This window comes from Pelophylax lessonae, assembly GCF_965119305.1.
Source record: "Pelophylax lessonae genome assembly, chromosome: 13".
In the NCBI taxonomy this organism is placed as follows: domain Eukaryota; kingdom Metazoa; phylum Chordata; class Amphibia; order Anura; family Ranidae; genus Pelophylax; species Pelophylax lessonae.
In genome coordinates, this window is record NC_138780.1 from 12,530,178 (window position 1) to 12,552,046 (window position 21,869).

At 42.7% G+C, this 21,869-nt stretch overlaps 1 protein-coding gene across 2 annotated transcripts in view; it reads right to left on the reverse strand.

Annotated features, from left to right (window-relative positions):
• Positions 1 to 495: 495 nt before the first annotated feature.
• BNIPL (BCL2 interacting protein like) overlaps positions 496 to 21,869 on the reverse strand; it is a 42,701-nt gene continuing 21,327 nt past the window's right edge. For both annotated transcript variants that reach the window (XM_082275073.1, XM_082275074.1), the window contains exons 4-10: positions 17,762 to 17,992; positions 15,881 to 16,045; positions 14,220 to 14,322; positions 8,455 to 8,586; positions 5,383 to 5,469; positions 2,394 to 2,492; positions 496 to 549 (exon numbers count right to left, since the gene is read on the reverse strand). In XM_082275073.1, coding sequence (XP_082131199.1) covers positions 525 to 549; positions 2,394 to 2,492; positions 5,383 to 5,469; positions 8,455 to 8,586; positions 14,220 to 14,322; positions 15,881 to 16,045; positions 17,762 to 17,992 — 842 coding nt within the window. In that variant the 3' untranslated portion in view covers positions 496 to 524. The remainder of the gene's footprint in view (positions 550 to 2,393; positions 2,493 to 5,382; positions 5,470 to 8,454; positions 8,587 to 14,219; positions 14,323 to 15,880; positions 16,046 to 17,761; positions 17,993 to 21,869) is intronic.

Consider the following 21,869-nt stretch of genomic DNA (forward strand, 5'->3'; position numbering starts at 1 on the left):
GGAACTAGGAGGTGACCCGGAAGTCTGGTAGCTTCCATGGAACTAGGAGGTGACCCGGAAGTCTGGTAGCTTCCATGGAACTAGCAGGTGACCCAGAAGTCTGGTAGCTTCCATCACCAACGTCTCTCAATGGTTTCCTTCTCTTTAGCAATGGCGCCATCTTAGACGATAAAAGCAGCTTAGGCAGCACTATCACTCCCATCACAAAAACATTTTTTTCAATGTACAACCATAGATGTTGGTTGGCCCTGGAGGTGTAGCATAGTACATGTAAGCATGTGCAGATATTCTTTACTTAGTCCAGCACCATATGTGAGCCTCTTCACCATAACAAAAAGGAAAGTGTACAAAATACCACCGATAAAAGGTCACACCAAACAGCGACAGGCCCCGCGCACCCCCTGCCGTCAGTTCAATGCCCATTTGTCTCTGTAAAATTGGGCAGCAATTCCCAGCAAGGTCATCTTCCATTATTGCAGTTGGAGTCTCCACGCTGCATTTCCAATCCACCGAGGTCCTCAGTCTTACCGCTTCAGCTCAAGGTCCAACCTAGAAGAGACACAAGTCATCAAATCTGGAGAAGATGCAACACCGTACAATACGAAAAACATGAGGTCAATGTTTGTCAGTAACATATGATGTCCTCACGAAAAATATAAATTAATAGGAAGAGCAAGGGAGAACCTCTTGATTCCACGTCTATATTGGGACATATGAATAATTTAGGGAGGATCTATCTGAGAGTAGATTGGTGTCATAATTCCACCAGATAGGTGGGCCATATAGAAATGAACAGTGAAGAAAAGAACATGGAGAAGACCAGGGCTTTTTTTCTCAGAGAATAGGTGCAGGTGACTTCTAAGTCACCCATTGTCTCTGCCCCCTACCCACCTCTAAGCACCATCCCTTGGTTCTGCCCCCTACCCACCCCATAGCACCATCCCTTGGTTCTGCCCCCTACCCACCCCATAGCACCATCCCTTGGTTCTGCCCCCTACCCACCCCATAGCACCATCCCTTGGTTCCGCCCCCTACCCACCCCATAGCACCATCCCTTGGTTCCACCTCTTACCCACCTCCCAGTACTGCCCCTTTTTAAAGAATACAGAACGATCCATTTTGTAGTGTTAAGCAATTTCTATGGAATTTGTTTATGATGATAACAAGAAAAGCAGTAACATAAATCCCCTGGAGCCAGGTACAATAGATTCCCCCACTAACAATAGACCTTCCTCCCCCCCGCAAAAAAATACCCCCCATATAACAAAAGATCTACCCCTGCAACAATAGATCTCCCAGCAGCCAGTATCAATAGACCCCTCCCTCAACAGGAGATCCCATCAATCAACATAAGATCCCCCCAAAACAACAGATCACCCACCAGCAACTATAGACCCCTGCTGGCAACAACAGATTTCCCAGCAGCCAACATCAATAGACCCCTCCTCCCCCACCAGGAGATCCCTTTGAGCAACATAAGACCCCCCCCCCCGAAACAATAGATCCCCCACCAGCAACTATAGACACCTGGATGCAACAACAGATTTCCCAGCAGCCAGCATCAATAGACCCCTCCCTCAACAGGAGATCCCTCCAAGCAACATAAGACCCCCCTCAGAAAAAATACATTCCCAGCAGCCAGCATCAATAGACCCCCTCCCTCAACAGGAGATCTCCCAGGAACATAAGACACCCTAAAAACCAATAGATCCCTCTGCCACTAAAAAAAAAACCCTGCCAGCAACAATAGACCTCCCAGCAGCCAGCATTAATAGACCCCTCCCTCAACAGGAGATCCCTCCAAGCAACATAAGACCCCCTCAAAAACAATAATCCCCCCCCCCCTCCCTGAAACAATAGACCATCTAGCACATGCAACCATCCCTTGACATTACATACAGTCAGCGCTGGGTTTGGTGGAACTGCATTCCTCTGCATTTAAGACCAAAGGAACCAGGTACCAAAAGAGAGAAGGGAGCAAAGAATCCCCAAATTTTAGGTTTAGACAAATTAAAACCATTGCTTGGTCAGCTTGAGTGAGAGGTCACGTAAAGACCAACAACCTGACCTCACACGATGCACATTCAGGAGCTGGAGGACAACATGTGTGGTCAGGCATTAGACAAGACAAGCAACTCTCAGATGACCACTGATTCCCCGTCCCCGACCCCGTTAGGGTCACATTAAATGGTATCCCAGTTACAGAATTTCTTTCCTTTCTTATCCTGGTATCACAGGGGACAGGAAATGGCAGAAGACCTCCCTAAAGAGTTCAGGACACCAATAAAGATCAAACAGAAGTTTTAACCCCCCCCCCCCAGTCCCCCCTATCCAAAACTAAAAAAAGGTTTTGGGTGGATTTTGAGGACTGAGCTAACAAAGCGTTTACTCACTGCTGTATACAATCCGGTATATGGAGGGGATCCAGTGACACCAGTTGTGAGAGTTCTGTCAAATTTTTAACAAAAGTCACTTTCTTCAGGAACTTAGCACTGAAATAGATTAAAAAAAAAAGTATTAGTAGCTGAAAAACACCAAATGTATATCTTATCTAGCTGCAGGCTTCCATAGGGGGGTAAAAGGTGCACTAGATTGCCAAACGTTCGAGGAAAACTGACCATCACATCTAAGCTTGTTGGACATCCCAACCAAAACTGATGTTGTATGAGAAGACCTGGCTCCCAGTTAGGGTTCCAATTAATTTCAAAGGTGTTCAGTAGGGTTGAGGTGCATGACCCTTGAGGTCCTCCATGCCAAACTGGTCAAACCATGTCTTTATGGTGTTGGCCACCAATTGGGAGATCGGGTACCAATGCTGGAGGAGAAGACCTGGCTCCCCATCGGCATTCCAATTCCTTCCAAAGGTGTTCAGTGGGGTTGAGGTGCAGGACACTTAAGGTCCTCCACACCAAACTGGTCAAACCATGTCTTTATGGTGTTGGCCACCAATTGTAAGATCGGTTACCAATGCTTGAGGAGAAGACCTGGCTCACCATCGGCATTCCAATTCATTCCAAAGGTACTCAGTTGGGTTGAGGTGCAGGACATTTAAGGTCCTCCACACCAAACTGGTCAAACCATGTCTTTATGGTGTTGGCCACCAATTGTAAGATCAGGTACCAATGCTGGAAGAGAAGACCTGGCTCACCATCGGCATTCCAAAGGTACTCAGTAGGGTTGAGGTGCAAGACACTTGAGGTCCTCCACACCAAACTGGTCAAACCATGTCTTTATGGTGTTGGCCACCAATTGCGAGATCAGGTACCAATGCTGGAGGAGAAGACCTGGCTCACCATCTGCATTCCAATTCATTCCAAAGGTACTCAGTAGGGTTGAGGTGCAGGACACTTGAGGTCCTCCACACCAAACTGGTCAAACCATGTCTTTATGGTGTTGGCCACCAATTGGGAGATCGGGTACCAATGCTGGAGGAGAAGACCTGGCTCACCATCGGCATTCCAATTAATTCCAAAGGTACTCAGTAGGGTTGAGGTGCAGGACACTTGAGGTCCTCCACACCAAACTGGTCAAACCATGTCTTTATGGTTTTGGCCACCAATTGTAAGATCGGGTACCAATGCTGGAGAAGAAGACCTGGCTCCCCATCGGCATTCCAATTCCTTCCAAAGGTGTAGGACACTTAAGGTCCTCCACACCAAACTGGTCAAACCATGTCTTTATGGTGTTGGCCACCAATTGCGAGATCAGGTACCAATGCTGGAGGAGAAGACCTGGCTCACCATCTGCATTCCAATTCATTCCAAAGGTACTCAGTAGGGTTGAGGTGCAGGACACTGGAGGTCCTCCACACCAAACTGGTCAAACCATGTCTTTATGGTGTTGGCCACCAATTGGGAGATCGGGTACCAATGCTGGAGGAGAAGACCTGACTCCCCATCGGCATTCCAATTCATTCCAAAGGTACTCAGTAGGGTTGAGGTGCAGGACACTTGAGGTCCTCCACACCAAACTGGTCAAACCATGTCTTTATGGTTTTGGCCACCAATTGTAAGATCGGGTACCAATGCTGGAGAAGAAGACCTGGCTCCCCATCAGCATTCCAATTCATTCCAAAAGGTACTCAGTAGGGTTTGAGGCACAGGACACTTGAGGTCCTCCACACCAAACTGGTCAAACTATGTTTTTATGGTGTTGGCCACCAATTGTGAGATCAGGTACCAATGCTGGAGGAGAAGACCTGGCTCCACATCGGCATTCCAAAAGGTACTCAGTAGGGTTGAGGTGCAGGACCCTTGAGGTCCTCCACACCAAACTGGTCAAACCATGTCTTTATGGTGTTGGCCACCAATTGAGAGATCAGGTACCAATGCTTGAGGAGAAGACCTGGCTCCCCATCGGCATTCCTATTCATTCCAAAGGTACTCAGTAGGGTTGAGGTGCAGGACAGTTGAGGTCCTCCACGCCAAACTGGTCAAACCATGTCTTTATGGTGTTGGCCACCAATTGTGAGATCAGGTACTAATGCTGGAGGAGAAGACCTGGCTAACCATCGGCATTCCAAAGGTACTCAGTAGGGTTGAGGTGCAGGACCCTTGAGGTCCTCCACACCAAACTGGTCAAACCATGTCTTTATGGTGTTGGCCACCAATTGAGAGATCAGGTACCAATGCTTGAGGAGAAGACCTGGCTAACCATCGGCATTCCAAAGGTACTCAGTAGGGTTGAGGTCTGGGCTCTGTGCAGGACACTCAAGTTCCTTGAACATCAAACCATATCTTTATGAAGCTGGCTTTTTTGTACTGCCTCAAAATATAAATTACATGATGATCGGGTAGACCTCTTTTTGCACTTCCTTCCACCAAAGGTAATTAGCTATGGCAGATGAAGGGTGGAGTCAGTTCTCAGTAAGCATTTTAGAAACTCTATTTGACAGAAGTCACTTTAGTTGGGGGCCTGTGGAACTCAGCTTACCCTAGAGAGGTTGAGAAATCCCTCTCTCAGCTCCCTAGGCCCCTCCTATGTGTAAGTCACCCTGTGTCTATTAGGGACACAGGGTGACCAAGGAAATGATCGACAGCTACATAATGGACACTGAGAATATGTTTTGGATTACTTCAAATGGGACAGTAATATTGATCAACAATATGCCTGAAGGACTATATGAAGACTCTGGGACTCTAGGCCTAAGATCCATGTTAAAGGCCTATCTGCCCATTGCCAATAGGGGACTGCTCCGCACAGTCCGACTCATGACAGATGCTAATATCAGCTCAACCACCTGTCTTCCACACATTGATTGTGCTGATTATCTCACCTATTGTCTACTGTGGGGATGTGTTTACACTTATAATAATGTGTATTGTACTTTGGAGTTTGCAAATTCCTCATTTATAAAGAACAAACTTAATAGAGTCCACTAACCTGATAAAGGGGCGTATGATGGCCAGCAGGGCTCTCACGTACCACGTGGGGTGAACGATCAACATCGACTTCAGATTTTTCTTTAATCTAAAATGAAAAAAAAAAAAAAAAAAAAAAGGAAGGCAACAGCCTTGCAGCAAAATATTTTTTTTCCTATGCCAGTAGAGGAGCGCTAAAGCCAAGCTTTAGAGACATCAGGATGAGAGTCTCAGTCCTACTGCTGTACTCTGTCGTTTAAAGTGTTTCTAAAAATCAAAACTTTTTTTCTTTTATTATTATTATTATTCAGTTTTGGATGGATTTGTGAGGGGTTAAAACCTGGTGATCGTTGTCACCTGAGACAGGAAGTGAAGGAAAATCCTGGTGACTGCTGTCACCTGAGTCTGGACGTGAAGGAAAATATTGGTGACTGTTGTCACCTGAGACAGGAAGTGAAGGAAAATCCTCAGTGACTGTTGTCGCCAGAGACACGAGGTGAAGGAAAATCCTCAGTGACTGTTGTCACCATAGACAGGAAGTGAAGGAAAATCCTGGATTTTGGGTTGTCACCAGAACAGGAATAGAGGAGAAATTCTCAGTGGGGACACCTGTTCCAGTGATGGCTGTTTTCAAACTTTGGAGAGGGTTTCTCTCACTTCCTGTTGTGTGTACAGGACAGGAAGTGAACAGAAATCTTCCGGGGGGGGGGGGGGGGGGGCACACAGATGGAAAACAATCAGACAGAAGTTTTACCTATTCCCTACACCACTAACCTCTTACTGGCCTCATAATGCATATGTCACGCAACAAAGGGGGTGAGCTTTAACACCCACCATACGCCACACGTACGTGTCAAACAGCGCAGAGCTTTTCTGTGTTAAGTGCATGCCCCCAGCATATTGATTGAGCGGCCAAAGGTGGCGCTTGATCTCTGCTATTGATCGGGAAACGGTGGGACAGTCTCCCGGCCATGTGACCACAGTGACAGCCAATCAGAGCAGTCACTTGATCGATCAGTCCTTCCCGTCCCCTGGGCGTAAAGACCCTATTAAAGTGACGCTGGGGCTTGTTAGGAAGGGGTTAAATATAAATCAAAAATGTAATATATATATATATATATATATATATATATATATATACACATACAGTGGGTACGGAAAGTATTCAGACCCCCTTAAATATTTTTCACTCTTTGTTATATTGCAGCCATTTGCTAAAATCATTTAAGTTCATTCTTCTTCCTCATGAATGTACACATAGCACCCCATACTGACAGAAAAACACAGAATTGTTGACATTGTTGCAGATTTATTAAAAAAGAAAAACTGAAATATCACATGGTCCTAAGTATTCAGACCCTTTGCTCAGTATTTAGTAGAAGCCCCCTTTTGATCTAATACAGCCAGGAGTCTTTTTGGGAAAGATGCAACAAGTCTTTCACACCTGGATTTGGGGATCCTCTGCCATTCCTCCTTGCAGATCCTCTCCAGTTCTGTCAGGTTGGATGGTAAACGTTGGTGGACAGCCATTTTTAGGTCTCTCCAGAGATGCTCAATTGGGTTTAAGTCAGGGCTCTGGCTGGGCCATTCAAGAACAGTCACGGAGTTGTTGTGAAGCCACTCCTTCGTTATTTTAGCTGTGTGCTTAGGGTCATTGTCTTGTTGGAAGGTAAACCTTCAGCCCAGTCTGAGGTCCAGAGCACTCTGGAGAAGGTTTTTGTCCAGGATATCCCTGTACTTGGCCGCATTCATCTTTCCCTCGATTGCAACCAGTCGTCCTGTCCCTGCAGCTGAAAAACACCCCCACAGCATGATGCTGCCACCACCATGCTTCACTGTTGGGACTGTATTGGACAGGTGATGAGCAGTGCCTGGTTTTCTCCACACATACCGCTTAGAATTAAGGCCAAAAAGTTCTATTTTGGTCTCATCAGACCAGAGAATCTTATTTCTCACCATCTTGGAATCCTTCAGGTGTTTTTTAGGAAACTCCATGCAGGCTTTCATGTGTCTTACACTGAGGAGAGACTTCCGTCGGGCCACTCTGCCATAAAGCCCCGACTGGTGGAGGGCTGCAGTGATTGTTGACTTTCTACAACTTTCTCCCATCTCCTGACTGCATCTCTGGAGCTCAGCCACAGTGATCTTTGGGTTCTTCTTTACCTCTCTCACCAAGGCTCTTCTCCCCCGTTAGCTCCGTTTGGCCGGACGGCCAGCTCTAGGAAGGGTTCTGGTCGTCCCAAACGTCTTCTATTTGAGGATTATGGAGGCCACTGTGCTCTTAGGAACCTTAAGAGCAGCAGAAATCTTTTTGTAACCTTGGTCAGATCTGTGCCTTGCAACAATTCTGTCTCTGAGCTCTTCAGGCAGTTCCTTTGACCTCATGATTCTCATTTGCTCTGACATGCATTGTGATCTGGAAGGTCTTATATAGACAGGTGTGTGGCTTTCCTAATCAAGTCCAATCAGTATAATCAAACACAGCTGGACTCAAATGAAGGTGTAGAACCATCTCAAGGATGATCAGAAGAAATGGAAAGCACCTGAGTTAAATATATGAGTGTCACAGCAAAGGGTCTGAATACTTAGGACCATGTGATATTTCAGTTTTTCTTTTTTAATAAATCTGCAACAATGTCAACAATTCTGTGTTTTTCTGTCAGTATGGGGTGCTATGTGTACATTCATGAGGAAGAAGAATGAACTTAAATGATTTTAGCAAATGGCTGCAATATAACAAAGAGTGAAAAATTTAAGGGGGTCTGAATACTTTCCGTACCCACTGTATATAGATAGATAGATAGATAGATAGATAGATAGATAGATAGATAGATAGATAGATAGATAGATAGATAGATAGATAGATAGATAAAAAAGAAAAAAAATACGCTCCAGATTCCATCAGTAGGGGTGGGCTCTCTCTTCATGATGGAGGAAAAATGGGCGGAGCTGGGAACCCAATAGTACCAATCTCAAATCCAGATATATAGAAAGCCAAGAGAGCAATTTTTACCCAACACAGAAAAAAAAAAGAAATCCCTGTAATTGCTCCAAGCTGTAAAAGTATCACGCACACAGCGGCTGACTCACTTACCGCCTCCCGGTGGCCTGGTAGCAACGTTTCAGCCAACCAATGGGCGGTATTTTGCTCCGGGAAGTACACCCGTTCAGGTAGATGAGCATATAATCATCGGCGACCATCAAATCCAGCGTCCCGATGATATACCTGCGTGTGCGGCACAAACCAGAGCATGAGAATTAGGATAGATATAAACCCTAAAAGGACTGACGTTTTAGGCTGCTAAAGTGCCAAGTATCATAAACAATTAAACATTTTTAAAAAGTAAAATACTACGTTCAACTTTTTTCCACCTCAGTTCGGCTGATCCCCTGCAGCCTCTTTGCAGCCACTTCCTGTCTATATGCACTCTAATGATGGCTGCACAGCATTTATTAGGACAGGGTTCCAGATGGTGACCCCAGTGGATCACGCCCACTCTATGTAATGTGTGTTTAAAGCGCCATTTGTAGTCTCCATTGGATGCCAGTGGACAGGGTGACAACACAGGAGCCTATATAGGATACAGGGATGGAGCGTTGTCACCCCTTAGCAGGATGTGCCTGAACAAAGACCCTAATGGCAGGATCACCAGGGATTACTAGGGATGCCTTTTGGTAATATATGAACATGTTAAAATGTATATTTGGTTTTAGAGATTGGATTTACACCTGTGGTGATGAAATATAACTGGAAACTACAGCTTGTTTTTTTGTAAGGAAATAATCAGCCTACTATAAAAACGTTTTAATAGATTCTTTTTCTGAAGCACAAGTTGCTACAAGTGTGAAAGGGGCCTTAGCTGAAAATCCTCAATGATACAATGCTGCCCTCTGCTGGTGATACAGTATTATATCAGCACAGGCTGCCAGCCATAGGGACCCCATTATAAAGACCCAATTCACCAATCTAACACACAAGGGTAAGGGATCCTTATTCTAAAAAACAAAACAAAAAACATTGGTTATGTTTGGCCAATGAGATTGAAATGAGGTATTTTGCTTAAGCAGAAGTTGCTACACTTTATCACCGTTAGCTCTAACGAGCAGGGCCCTCTAATTCCTCCTGTATTGAATTGTACTGTACTGTATTGTCTTCCCTCATATTGTAAAGCACTCCGCAAACTGTTGGTGCTATATAAATCCTGTATAATAAAAATAATAATAATAAATAATAATAATAATTATTAGCTAAAATTCCTCAATGATACCATGCTGCCCTCTGCTGGTGATACAGTATTATAACAGCACAGGCTGCCAGCCATAGGGACCCCATTATTTATTTTTATTTAAGGTACTTGTATAGCGCTGTCAATTTACGCAGCAGCGCTTTACATATACATTGCACATTCACATCAATCCCTGCCCTCAAGGAGCTTACAATCTAAGGTCCCTAACTCACATTCATACATACACATAGTAAGGCCAATTTTATACAGGATCCAATTAACCTACCAATTATAAAGACCCAATTGATAAATCTAACACACAGTGATATTGATCCTTATTCTAAAATAAAAATAACAAAAACAAAAAAAAAAGTATTGATTAATACACTTTATCAACATTAGTTGAAAATCCTAAATCATACAATGCTGCCCTCTGCTGGTGATACAGTATTATAGCAGCACAGGCTGCCAGCCATAGGGACCCCATTATAAAGACCAAATTCACAAGTCTAACACACAGTGATATTGATCCTTATTCTAAAATAAAAATAAAAAAAAAAAAAAAAAAACATTGGTTATGTTTGGACAATGAGATTGAAACTAGGTCTTTTTCTAAATCAGAAGTTGCTACACTTTATCAACATTAGCTGAAAATCCTAAATCATACAATGCTGCCCTCTGCTGGTGATACAGTATTATAGCCAGCACAGACTGCCAGCCATAGGGATCCCATTATAAAGACCCAATTCACAAATCTAACACACAACGGTAATGATCCTCATTCTAAAAAAAAAAAAAAAAAAAAAAAAGGAAAACATAAAAACATTGGTTATGTTTGGCCAATGAGATTGAAATGAGGTATTTTGCTCAAGCAGAAGTTGCTACACTTTATCACCGTTAGCTCTAATGAGTAGGGCCCTCTGATTCCTCCTGTATTGAATTGTACTGTAACTGTATTGTCTGTCCTCATATTGTAAAGCACTTCGCAAACTGGCGGCGCTATATAAATCCTGTATAATAATAATAATAATAATAATAATAATAGCTGAAAATCCTTAATGATACAATGCTGCCCTCTGCTGGTGATACAGTATTATAGCCAGCACAGACTGCCAGCCATAGGGACCCCACTATAAAGACCCAATTCACAAATCTAACACACAACGGTAATGATCGATATTCTAAGAAAAATAAAAAAATAAAAACATTGGTTATGTTTGGCCACTGAGATTAAAATGAGGTATTTTTCTAAAGCAGAAGTTGCTACAATTCCATCATATTGTAAAGTGCTGCGCAAACTGTTGGTGCTATATAAATCCTGTATTATAATAATAATAAATAATAATAATAATAATAATAATAATAATAATTAGCTGAAAATCCTCAATGATACAATGCATCCCTCTGCTGGTGATACAGTATTATAGCAGCACAAGCTGCCAGCCATAGGGACCCCATTATAAAGACCAAATTCACAAATCTAACACACAACGGTAATGATCGATATTCTAAGAAAAATAAAAACATTGGTTATGTTTGGCCACTGAGATTAAAATGAGGTATTTTTCTAAAGCAGAAGTTGCTACAATTCCATCATATTGTAAAGTGCTGCGCAAACTGTTGGTGCTACATAAATCCTGTATTATAATAATAATAATATTATTTAGCTGAAAATCCTCAATGATACAATGCTGCCCTCTGCTGGTGATACAGTATTATAGCAGCACAGGCTGCCAGTCATAGGGACCCCATTATAAAGACCCAATTTAAAAATCGAATACACAGCGATATTGATCCTTATTCTAAAACAAAAAAAAAACATTGGTTACGTTTGGCCAATGAGATTGAAATGAGGTCTTTTGATTAAGCAGAAGTTGCTACACTTCATCACCATTAGCTCTAACGAGAAGGGCCCTCTAATTCCTCCTGTATTGAATTTTATTGCACCTGTATTGTCTTCTCTCATATTATAAAGCGCTGAGCAAACTGTTGGTGCTATATAAATCCTGTATTATAATAATAATAATAATATTAATTAGCTGAAAATCCTCAATGATACAATGCTGCCCTCTGCTGGTGATACAGTATTATAGCAGCACAGGCTGCCAGCCATAGGGACCCCATTATAAAGACCCAATTCACAAATCTAACACATAGCGATATTGATCCTTATTAAAAAAAAAAAAAAAAAACATTGGTTATGTTTGGCCAATGAGATTGAAATAAGGTCTTTTTTCTAAAGCAGAAGTTGCTACAATTTCATCATATTGTAAAGCGCTGCACAAACTGTTGGCGCTACATAAATCCTGTATAATAATAATAATAATAATAATAATTAGCTGAAAATCCTCAGAAATACAATGCTGCCCTCTGCTGGTGATACAGTATTATAGCAGCACAGGCTGCCAGCCATAGGGACCCCATTATAAAGACCAAATTCACCAATCTAACACACAGCAATACCGATCCTTATTCTAAAAAAGATAAAAACAAATAAAAAAACATTGGTTATGTTTGGCCAATGAGATTGAAATAAGGTCTTTTTCTAAAGCAGAAGTTGCTACAATTTCATCATATTGTAAAGTGCTGCACAAACTGTCGGCGCTACATAAATCCTGTATAATAATAATAATAATAATAATAATAATTATTATTAGCTGAAAATCCTCAATAATACAATGCTGCCCTCTGCTGGTAATACAGTATTATAGGACCCCATTATAAAGACCCAATTCACAAATCGAACACAGCGATATTGATCCTTATTAAAAAAAAAAAAAAAACATTGGTTATGTTTGGCCAATGAGATTGAAATAAGGTCTTTTTCTAAAGCAGAAGTTGCTACAATTTCATCATATTGTAAAGTGCTGCACAAACTGTTGGCGCTACATAAATCCTGAATAATAATAATAATAATAATAATTAGCTGAAAATCCTCAGAAATACAATGCTGCCCTCTGCTGGAGATACAGTATTATAGCAGCACAGGCTGCCAGCCATAGGGACCCCATTATAAAAAAAACAATTCACAAATCTAACACACAGCAATACTGATCCTTATTCTAAAAAAAATAAAAAAAAATAAAAAAACATTGGTTATGTTTGGCCAATGAGATTGAAAGAAGGTCTTTTTCTAAAGCAGAAGTTGTTACAATTTCATCATATTGTAAAGTACTGCACAAACTGTTGGCGCTACATAAATCCTGAATAATAATAATAATAATAATAATAATAATTAGCTGAAAATCCTCAATAATACAATGCTGCCCTCTGCTGGTTATACAGTATTATAGCAGCACAGGCTGCCACCCATAGGGCCCCAATTATAAAGACCCAATTCACAAATCGAACACAGCGATATTGATCCTTATTCTAAAATAAATAAATAACAATAATAATATTAATAATAACGGTTATGTTTGGCTAATTCACAAATCTAAAAAAAACAAGGGTAATGATCCTTATTCTAAAAAAATAAATAAATAAAAAATATATATATATAAAAAAAAAAATAATAATATTTTTTTTTTTTTTTAGAAAAAGGATCATTACCCTTGTGTTTTTAGATTTGTGAATTAGCCAAACATAACCGTTATTATTATTATTATTATTTATTTATTTTTTTTTAGACTAAGGATCAATATCGCTATGTGTTAGATTTGTGAATTGGGTCTTTATAATGGGGTCTCTATGGCTGGCAGCCTGTGCTGCTATAATAATGTATCACCAGAAGAGGGCAGCATTGTATCATTGAGGATTTTCAGCTAATTATTATTATTATTTATTAATATTATTATTAATATTATAATAATAATAATAATAATAATAATAATAATAATAACGGTTATGTTCAGCCAATGAGGTTTTAAAAAGTAGAGTCACGTGACTAAAATAAAGATCCTTATCCTTGTGTTTGTGAATTGAGTCGGATTAATCGGCTTCTTTTATTTTTCTGCCCTTTGCTCCCATTTCTTTGATAAATATTTAACAGACTCGCAATGTTGGCAGTCTCTATATAAAAAAAAAAAAAAAAAAAACAGCTTTCCAAATATCTTTTCAGCCAAAAAATGTTAAAGCATTATGAAGATGTTTCCAGAAACTGCCAAGAGCAGCGAAAGCCAAAAACAGATCTATTTTTATTTTATTTATTTTAGTTGGAGAGGTTTAGGGTTGGCTCCTCTGTCAGGTTTTTATTGCTGCCTGTGTCCATGCTGGGGACGTCCTCTCTATTTGTCCTGATGACAAGCAGTGATGGAGCATCAAAATCTACAGTTGTCACCGAAACAGGAACAGAAGGGAAATCCTCCACTGGGGACACGCCTAAGAGTTATGAAGCCCAAATCCCCCATTTGTTTGTTTTGTTAGAGTGGGTGGGGCTTTTACCTCTTTCAAGTTATTATTGAGTCAATGAGTGCATTTGACTAAGGAGAAGAAAAAATATCATCAACGCGTTTCAGGGGCTCAAAATTTTCCCTTTCTTCAAGGTTGAGATATTATGTGTTGTAAGGAGTAATAAATGGCGCAGGGATCGGGGTAATGCGGACACGCCTCTCCTGGGCGCCTCTCCTTCGCGCCTCTCCTGCGCACATTTCACCCCTCACTTGTTATTAAGGTAGAAGTCATACAAACACACCTGAAGAGATTATCCATGATGTAGCGATATCCTGGAATGCTGCTTTCTGGGAGGTAACACGTGGCAAAAACCACAACTGCGTTTAAACCGTCCCCATAATAGCCTGGGAAAAAAAAGAATTTGCAGAGTATAGACGTGCAATCCAACACAAACTTTTCCCTCTCACAATTGCAGAACAGAGGACTGAACTAACTAGCATTAAGGCGGGGGGGGGGGGGGCTGAACTAACTAGCATTAAGGCGGGGGGGGGGCTGAACTAACTAGCATTAAGCGGGGGGGGGGGGCTGAACTAACTAGCATTAAGCGGGGGGGGGCTGCACTAACTAGCATTAAGCAGGGGGGGGACTGAACTAACTAGCATTAAGCAGGGGGGAGGACTGAACTAACTAGCATTAAGCAGGGGGGGGGAGGACTGAACTAGCTAGCATTAAGCAGGGGGGGGCTGAACTAACTAGCATTAAGCAGGGGGGAGGACTGAACTAACTAGCATTAAGCAGGGGGGGAGGACTGAGCTAACTAGCATTAAGCAGGGGGGGGGAGGAGTGAACTAACTAGCATTAAGCAGGGGGGAGGACTGAACTAACTAGCATTAAGCAGGGAGGGAGCACTGAACTAACTAGCATTAAGCGGGGAGGGAGCACTGAACTAACTAGCATTAAGCAGGGGGGGGGACTGAACTAACTAGCATTAAGCAGGAGGGGGAGGACTAAACTAACTAGCATTAAGCAGGGGTAGGACTGAACTAACTAGCATTAAGCAGGGGGGGTAGGACTGAACCAACTAGCATTAAGCAGGAGGGGGAGGACTGAACTAACTAGCATTAAGCGGGGGGGGGGTACTGAACTACATTAACTAGCATTAAGCGGGGAGGGGGGAAACTGAACTAACTAGCATTAAACAGGGAGGAGGACTGAACTAACTAGCATTAAGCAGGGGGGGAGGACTGAGCTAACTAGCATTAAGCAGGGGGGGGGAGGAGTGAACTAACTAGCATTAAGCAGGGGGGAGGACTGAACTAACTAGCATTAAGCAGGGAGGGAGCACTGAACTAACTAGCATTAAGCGGGGAGGGAGCACTGAACTAACTAGCATTAAGCAGGGGGGGGGGGGACTGAACTAACTAGCATTAAGCAGGAGGGGGAGGACTAAACTAACTAGCATTAAGCAGGGGTAGGACTGAACTAACTAGCATTAAGCAGGGGGGGTAGGACTGAACCAACTAGCATTAAGCAGGAGGGGGAGGACTGAACTAACTAGCATTAAGCGGGGGGGGGGGGGTACTGAACTACATTAACTAGCATTAAGCGGGGAGGGGGGAAACTGAACTAACTAGCATTAAACAGGGAGGGAGGGCTGAACAAACTAGCGTTAAGCAGGGAGGGGGGACTGAACTAACTAGCATTAAACAGGGAGGGAGGGCTGAACTAACTAGCATTAAGCGGGGGGACTGAAGTAACTAGCATTAGGCAGGGGGGAGGACTGAACTAACTAGTATTATGCAGGGGGGGGCTGAACCAACTATTATTAAGCAGGGGGAGGCCTGAACTAACTAGCATTACGCAGGGGGAGGACTAAACTAACTAGCATTAAACAGGAGGGGAGGGCTGATGTAAGTAGCAGTAAACAGAAGGGGAGGGCTGATGTAAGTAGCATTGTGTTACCTCCATGGGAGACGACCTTCCTGTACGGTTCTATGGCCGTCATGTCCACCTTGTGCTCCCCCATCAGGAAAATCCTCCACTTCCTCCCGTTCTGGTCCTCCATGTCGGTCACCAAAGTCTCCACATAGGACGCCTCATTGGCCCCGTTCACCTTTGGTAGGTCGTCTGTTGGAGGGAAACCCAGGAGATAAGAACATACAGCACACTGAGCCGGGTCACCCTGGGACAGGAAGGGTGTCACTGGTGGGGTCACCAGGTGAGAAAGCAAAGAAAGAAAAGCCGGAGAAAAGACAACGAATGCAGCCGCCACACCTGAGGACTAATCTGTAAAATATTACATTCCTCTTCACTTCAATAGTTTAGCAGACCTCCTTTTTAATGCTAGTTAGTTCAGTCCTCCCATCCATTTGATGCTTATTAGTTCAGTCCTCCCCCTTCTGTTTAATGCTAGTTAGTTCAGTCCACCCCCTCCTGTTTAATGCTAGTTAGTGCAGTCCTCCTCCCTCCTGTTTAATTCTAGTTAGTTTAGCCCTCCCCCGTTTAATGCTAGTTAGTGCAGTCCCCCCCCCCTCCATTTAATGCTAGTTAGTTCAGTCCTCCCCCTCCTGTTTAATGCTAGTTAGTTTAGCCCTCCCTCATTTAATGCTAGTTAGTGCAGTCCACCCCTCCTGTTTAATGCTAGTTCGTTCAGTCCTCCCCCTCCTGTTTAATGCTATTTCGTTCAGTCCTCCCCCTCCTGTTTAATGCTAATTAGTTCAGTCCTCCCCCTCCTGTTTAATGCTAGTTAGTTCAGTCCTCCCCCTCATGTTTAATGCTAGTTAGTGCAGTCCTCCCCCTCATGTTTAATGCTAGTTAGTTCAGTCCTCCCTCTCCTGTTTAATGCTAGGTAGTTCAGTCCTCCCCCTCCCGTTTAATGCTAGTTAGTGCAGTCCACCCCTCCTGTTTAATGCTAGTTAGTGCAGTCCTCCCCCTCCTGTTTAATGCTAGTTAGTGCAGTCCTCCCCCTCCTGTTTAATGTTAGTTAGTTCAGTCCTCCCCTTCCTTTTTAATGCTAGTTAGTTCAGTCCTTCCCCCTCATGTTTAATGCTAGTTAGTTCAGTCCTCCCCCTCCTGTTTAATGCTAGTTAGTTCAATTCTCCCACTGCTGTCTAATGCTAGTTAGTTCAATCCTCCACCTCCTGTTTAATGCTAGTTAGTTCAGTCCTTTCCCCTCCTGTTTAGTGCTAGTTAGTGCAGTCCTTGCCCTCCTGTTTAAAGCTAGTTAGTGCAGTCCTCCTCACCTGTTTAATGCTAGTTAGTGCAGTCCTCCTCACCTGTTTAATGCTAGTTAGTGCAGTCCTCCTCACCTGTTTAATGCTAGTTAGTGCAGTCCTCCTCACCTGTTTTAATGCTAGTTAGTGCAGTCCTCCCCACCTGTTTAATGCTAGTTAGTACAGACCATCTCCTCCTGTTTAATGCTAATTGGTTCAGTCCTCCCCCTCCTGTTTAATGCTTGTTTGTTCAGTCCCTCATAATGGGCACAGCAGGACTACAGATCCAGGAACTCAGCATAGGGATAGTGGGAACCCCTCATAATGGGCACAGTAGGTGTACAGAACTGGGAACCCAGCACAGGGATGGTGGGAACCCCTCACAATGGGCACAGCAGGTCTACAGACCCAGGAACTTAGCACAGGGATGGCAGGAACCCCTTATCATGGCCATAGCCTGCGTGTAGACCTCATAATGCAGAAATCTAGGCAATATAGTAATTCAATGAAAGCCTTTCAAGATCAAACTTCCATGACCTCAAAATAGTTTGCCAACAATTGTCACACAACCTTCACCCAACTATGAAAAGAAAGTTAGAAGACCAGAAGAGGACAGGGAACGATCACTCACCATCCCACTCAAACTCATGACTCATAGTGGGAAATTCAAGCATCTCGCTGCTGGTTGGCGTCTCCAGATCGTCAACGTTAAAATCGAGATCCTCGTCGGTGGTCTGGTTGCGTATTTCGCTGGAGGCGGCCGAGTCCTGGCTGTGCTCTAGGTTGAAGCTGATATCCGGGGCTGACAAGCGCCTCTTCACGTGACGGTTTCCGCACAGGTCCAGGGTGCTGGGAGGGGCAGCTGTGACCAGAATATGGTTATAAATGAGGACCCATGGATAACTAAAAAGGAGTTTTACCTATATTAGGGGTTTCTCAACCAGGGTTTCCATAGAACCCTAGGGTTCCTCAAGATGTTGCTAAGGGTTCCTCAATTTCTGCCTTTCAGATGAGTAACCACTGACACCACTGATCTTTTTAGCTATCGGTAAAGGTGTAATTCTTCCGGATGTCCACAAGTGTGAGGAGCATTCTTCCCTTTGACCATCACAAGTTCTGACCCGAACAGCAAACCCTATTAAAGTCTATGGGACCCGAACATGAAAAATCAAAAGTGTCAATTTAAAGGCTTACAGTATATGCAAGTTTAATACACAAAAAGACAAATTCCCCACTAGATGGGACTGTGACGACCTACAGCTGGAGTCAAAAAGTAGATATAAAAGGAGAAAATAAAAAAAGGTGTACATTTATTGAATAGATAATATAAAAAATATCAAAATTAGACACTACAATAGAAATCTGGTTGTTCACATGGCAAAATCATGATGCACATATAAAATTTATGTATGAAGGTCAATGGCTCACAAATGGACAAAGTGAAGCACAAGGCACACAGACCCAACGCGTTTCGGAATGAAAAACTATTCCTTCTTCAGGGGTAACATGCGGAAAAACTATTCCTTCTTCAGGGGTAACATGCGGAATAACTATTCCTTCTTCAGGGGTAACATGCGGAATAACTATTCCTTCTTCAGGGGTAACATGCGGAATAACTATTCCTTCTTCAGGGATAACTTGCGGAATAACTATTCCTTCTTCAGGGGTAACATGCGGAATAACTATTCCTTCTTCAGGGGTAACATGCGGAATAACTATTCCTTCTTCAGGGATAACATGCGGAATAACTATTCCTTCTTCAGGGGTAACATGCGGAATAACTATTCCTTCTTCAGGGGTAACATGCGGAATAACTATTCCTTCTTCAGGGGTAACTTGCGGAATAACTATTCCTTCTTCAGGGGTAACTTGCGGAATAACTATTCCTTCTTCAGGGGTAACATGCGGAATAACTATTCCTTCTTCAGGGGTAACATGCGGAATAACTATTCCTTCTTCAGGGGTAACATGCGGAATAACTATTCCTTCTTCAGGGGTAACATGCGGAATAACTATTCCTTCTTCAGGGGTAACTTGCGGAATAACTATTCCTTCTTCAGGGGTAACTTGCGGAATAACGATTCCTTCTTCAGGGGTAACATGCGGAATAACTATTCCTTCTTCAGGGGTAACTTGCGGAATAACTATTCCTTCTTCAGGGGTAACATGCGGAAAAACGATTCCTTCTTCAGGGGTAACATGCGGAATAACTATTCCTTCTTCAGGGGTAACATGCGGAATAACTATTCCTTCTTCAGGGGTAACATGCGGAATAACTATTCCTTCTTCAGGGGTAACATGTGTCTTGTAGTCCCGTAGTTATTTCTATTAAGAAATATTATTCAAAGCAGGGGAAAGCTTAATTACATAGTAGTCAGTCTGATGGCGACCAACTCAAAATTTGGTGAAAGCCATAAATACTTACATCATGGAAGCCAATAAAGACATACTTAACAGCCAGAGTTTAAAATCAAGGGCGGAATGGTTTGCAGCAGGGAGAGATGAACATGTAGAAAAAGAAATAGCCGCACATCCAGGAATTCCAGTTGCCTTTAGATTTCTTTTAATTCCAAAATGTTACAAGTGATGACACCAAAGACACCAACTTGGAGTCACGTAGACGTGTTTCATACATACATCTTGTGCTTAATCATGAGAGATGAACAGATAAAAAGAAATCATCCCAGAAATCCCCCACAAACAGCAATTCCTCCGAAAAAGATCCAGGAGAACCCAAAACAGGATCAACACACGGGGATAAGTAAGGTTAAACCTCAAGGTCTGTTGGATAAAAATGTGATTAGAAAAATCACTGCACCTGGAAAAAATGAAAAATCAGTGCAACTTGTTTTGGGCCTCCTGGATCTTGTTGGAGAAATTGCTGTTTGTGGGGGATTCTGGGATGATTTCTTCTTACCTGTTCATCTCTCCCTTCTGCAAACCATTCCGCCCTTGGTTTTAAACTCTGGCTGTTAAGTGTTATGTATGTCTTTATTGGCTTCCATGATGTAAGTATTTATGGCTTAAACCAAATTTTGAATTGGTCGCCATCAGACTGACTACTTCTATGTAATTAAGCATTCACCTGCTTTAAATAATATGTATCTATTTCTTAAAGTGGAGTTCCACTCAAAAGTGGAACTCTGCTGATCTGCTTCCCCCCCCCCCCCCTCCGGTGCCGCATTTGGCACCTTTCAGGGGGGAGGAAGCCTGTCCCTCGGAAGTTCGGCCTCCTCCTCCCGCCTCCGCCGCTGGGCCAATTACGAAGCACACTGTGCTATGCGCAGTAGGGAACCAGCAGTGAAGCCGAAAAGGGGTTCCCTTACCCTGGATGGTGGCGGCGGGACCCAAGAGCCGATACGTAAATCGGCTTTGGGTGCCATCGCGGGCTCCGTGGACAGGTAAGTTCTACTATTTAAAAGTCAGCAGCTACAGTATTTGTAGCTGCTGACTTAATTTTTTTTTTAGGAGGGGGGAACTCCGCTTTAGCCACATTAAGACCGGGCCTATTTCTGACATTTTCTGATCATTTTTTTTTGTTAGAAAACTACTTAGAACCCCCAAACATTATATATTTTTTTTTTTAGCAGTGACCCTAAAGAATAAAATGGAGATTGTTGCAATATTTTTTATCACACCATATTTGCGCAGCGGTCTTCCAAACGCAATTTAAAAAAAAAAAAAAAAACAATTTTTTTTATTAAAAAATAAAACAGTAAAAGTTAGCCTAATTTTTTTCCATAATGTGAAAGAAAATGTTACGCCGAGTAAATAGATACCCAACATGTCATGCTTCAAAGTCGCGCACGCTCGTGGAATGGTGACAAACATTGGTACTTAAAAATCCCCACAGGCGACACTTTAAAAATTTCTACAGGTTACCAGCTTAGAGTTACAGAGGAGGTCTAGGGCTCAAATTATTGCTCGCGCTCTAATGACCGCGGCGATACCGCACATGTGTGGTTTGAACACCGTTTACATATGTGGGCGAGCTTACGTATGCGTTCACTTCTGCTCGCGAGCTAACGGAGACGGGGCGCTTTTTTTTTCTATTTATTTATTTTTTTGGATGCATACATTTATATTTCCTAGTTTTTTGTGTTATTGTAGTAAATAGTAAAAAAATGTGTAAATAGTACTGTTGTAATAAATGTATAAAAATTTGTTATAATTTGTAATATGCTGTATTTTTCCTATTTATTTTATTTATTATTTTTACACATGTAAAAAAAAAAAAAAATTGATCATTTTTATTCCTATTACAAGGAATGTAAACATCCCTTGTAATAGAAATAGGCATGACAGGTCCTCTTTATTGTGAGATCTGGGGTCATAAAGACCTCACATCTCACATCTACACTAAAAAAGAAGAAAAGAAAAAAAAAATAGTTGGAAAAAAAAAAAAAAGTCTCTTTAAACTTGTTGCTAGGCAACGACGTATGACGTCGCTCCGGTCCTCCAAGACCATAGAGTCGAGTGAGGGTCATCTTGCCCTCACTCGACTTCCTGTCTCTGAGGATCCGGGACTGGATTGCTTTCTCCCCTGCCGGGGGGTCCGGTAAGCGGGGGAAAACGGCCGGGACGTGGCGGGAGGGGGGGGGGGCACCTCTTCCACCGCATCGTAAGGGTGATCCCACGGCAAATCCGCAGCTGGGACCACCCTTCTCAGAAAGCTGATCGCCTACCATTTTCAAAAATACCTGGGGTATTTAGCGTCAAAGGGCCAACGTAAATTGATG